Genomic DNA, 2,760 nt, shown 5'->3' with positions numbered 1-2,760 from the left:
CCTCTTAGAGTAAGTGTGAGATATCAAACTGATAGTCAGTTTCAGTGGGTGATACTCATTGCAGTGAAACTCAGTATCAGGGGAAGACATTCCACATTCAGAAATAGACAACAAACACAGAGGAAAGTCACTAGTAGGCCATTAGATACAAAGCAAAAAATTCAGAAGACTCGTACTATTCCTCTAAGATATCATATTTTTTTTAATGTTTTTAAAAGGATCAGGTTTTCATCGTATATTCCTTATCTTTTCCTCAGGAAAAAGACCCAGATTTCTGAAAGCAAAAACATTTCTTAGATTTGTTTAACTAGAAATCTCTCCCACTTAAAATATAGGTATATGATAGGGTTGGATGAAACAGAAGTTAACAAGAAAAAATATGGAAAATCAAGGAAAAGAAAAGGAAGATATCTAACATCTTAGGGAGCACCTATTATTTGACAAATGCTTTATGTCATTATTTCTGAATATTCACAAGATCCCCATGAGATGAATCTTGTTATCCCTACATTCATTTGCTGGGGCTGCTATAGCAAGGTACCATAGACCAGGTGACTTAAGCAACAGAAGTGTCTTGTTTCAGAATTGCGCAAGAATGGAAGAAGTCTAAGATCAAGGTGTTGGCAGAGTTGGTTTCTACTGAAGTCTCTCTCCTTGGCTTATAGGTGGTTGTTTTTCCCTATCTCTTCACATGGACTTCCTTCAAGGTGTTTAGATGTGAGGCAGCATGAATGTCAGAAATATGCACTACAGGGACTTAACCTACACACTTTAGCAGTGGTCAACAGACCATAGACCACACATTGCTTTTATAGTCACTCTAAAAAGTAAAGAAGAGTGCCAGATGTGCTCTTGGTAGGTGACACTAAGCACATTGCCAAAAATCAGAGCATGAATGTACGGGCTGCACTCTGAAGGCAGAATGTGATGTGGGATCAGTATGCCTGTATATTGTATTATATTCCCAAGTTTCTTTTTTTTTTTTCAGGGTCTTCCAGTTTATTGAAAATTAGCAGGCAGCCCGGGTGGCTCAGTGGTTTAGTGCCGCCTTCGGCCCAGGGCATGATCCTGGAGACCTGGGATCGAGTCCCACGTCAGGCTCCTTGCATGGAGCCTGCTTCTCCCTCTGCCTGTGTCTCTGCCTCTCTCTCTCTCTCTGTACCTCATAAATAAATAAATAAAATCTTTAAAAAAAAAAAAAAAAGAAAAGAAAATTAGCCTTAAAAACTGAGGGTCAAAATTATGGTAGTATTTCTATTTCACTCAAAGTCCACAGTTAGTGTCTAGGCAGAAGTTACTAAGTACATCCCCTTAGAACTAAATGATGTCTGAAGCTAGTGGCAGAAATAAAAGTCTCCTCATTCAAATAAATTTTAATGATTTGGGGAGTTAGAAAAGGAAAAGGTAACCCCCACACCCATAGCATTTAACCTAAAGTTGATCTGGTAGGGCAGAGTAAGAAGGGATCCTGGGATATAATCTTTTACCTCTAGCACCAACCAATGTAGGCATTTGTTGTTGATACAAAACTCTGGAGTCATCTAATTTTAGCATCTCTTAAACCATCTTTCCAAATTGTTAACTGTATTTCTATCCATGTTGGAAACGTACAGAATATGAACCTAATCAAAGGAGCAAAACACTATATTGAGATGTAGAAAAATATTCCAGGGGCACAGTGGTTGTTCATTTCATTTGCTGTTTCACTGTGTTGGTGACCTCAGTAATGGCATGATGATATTTTTCTGAAGCTGACTTGAATTCCACCAGATGTATCTCATAACTTTTAATGGCTGCTCGAAGTTTTGTTTTCTCCACTGCTCCCAGGATGGCACAGAATATCATATCTATGCCAAGACGAAGAACAGCAAGTCCTATACTACCAAGGAGAGAAGCACCAATTTGAACTAACACAGTGATCAACTTGTTAATTATGCCAGTTGTGACAGTTGAGCCTACAAGTTTAACAGCGACTGCACTGGCTGCAGAAGTAGCTTCTCCCAGGATGACTGAAATGACCTTTTGTATTATTGCAATTTTCTCTGTTTCCCTTCCTTTAATATCTTGAAGTTTTCTGTAAAGTGTTGGCTCTAGTTTATCTTTTAGGGCTTCATCAACCTTTTGCAATTCCTTTTGGATTTTCATCATGGCTTGGATGATGATGTCAGAGTTTTCTTTGATGGTCCCGTCTCTTTTCATCTCAACAGAGGCCAGTTTGTACCCCAAGTGCATGTTTAAAACCCCAATCAGCTTATTGGTGGCATGGAAGCTATCAGATAGGCAATCAAGAAGCTGGTGGTGGGGATCCCTGGGTGGCTCAGCAGTTTAGCCTTTGGCCCAGGGTGCTATCCTGGAGTCCTTGGATCGAGTCCTGTGTCGGGCTCCCAGTATGGAGCCTGCTTCTCCCTCTGCCTGTGTCTCTGCCTCTCTCTCTTTCTATGTCTATCATGAATAAATAAATAAAAATCTTTTTTTAAAAAAAAGAAGCTATTGATGAAGACAGTTTACTTCTTGGCTTCTCCATGGGTTCTCTGGATAGAGGAAGTCACTCTGAGCCATATTTCAGATATAATCTATTTGGGTTGTAAACTATACAGATCTGAACTTTGATTTCTTTTTTTTCTCCTAGAAATTTTCCATTCAATTTTTTCTCTTTTTTTGATCCTAGTTCTCAGATATTATCATGAAGTGAGAACTCCAGTTTCTGACTTTGAGTTTGGAAGACCATCAACTACATTCCAATTCAATATTTAGGTGAGA

At 39.0% G+C, this 2,760-nt stretch overlaps 1 protein-coding gene across 1 annotated transcript; it reads right to left on the bottom strand.

Annotated features, from left to right (window-relative positions):
• Positions 1-1,686: 1,686 nt before the first annotated feature.
• LOC129506630 (single-pass membrane and coiled-coil domain-containing protein 3-like) lies at positions 1,687-2,559 on the bottom strand. The gene is made up of 2 exons (XM_055320401.1): positions 2,491-2,559; positions 1,687-2,295 (listed from the first exon to the last, which is right to left on the bottom strand). The coding sequence occupies exons 1-2, from the start codon at positions 2,557-2,559 to the stop codon at positions 1,687-1,689; spliced, it is 678 nt and encodes a 225-aa protein (XP_055176376.1).
• Positions 2,560-2,760: the final 201 nt, after the last annotated feature.

The sequence above is a fragment of the Nyctereutes procyonoides genome, unplaced genomic scaffold, assembly GCF_905146905.1.
Source record: "Nyctereutes procyonoides isolate TBG_1078 unplaced genomic scaffold, NYPRO_anot_genome, whole genome shotgun sequence".
NCBI lineage: Eukaryota > Metazoa > Chordata > Mammalia > Carnivora > Canidae > Nyctereutes > Nyctereutes procyonoides.
This window is presented reverse-complemented; position numbering and strand designations above follow the sequence as displayed.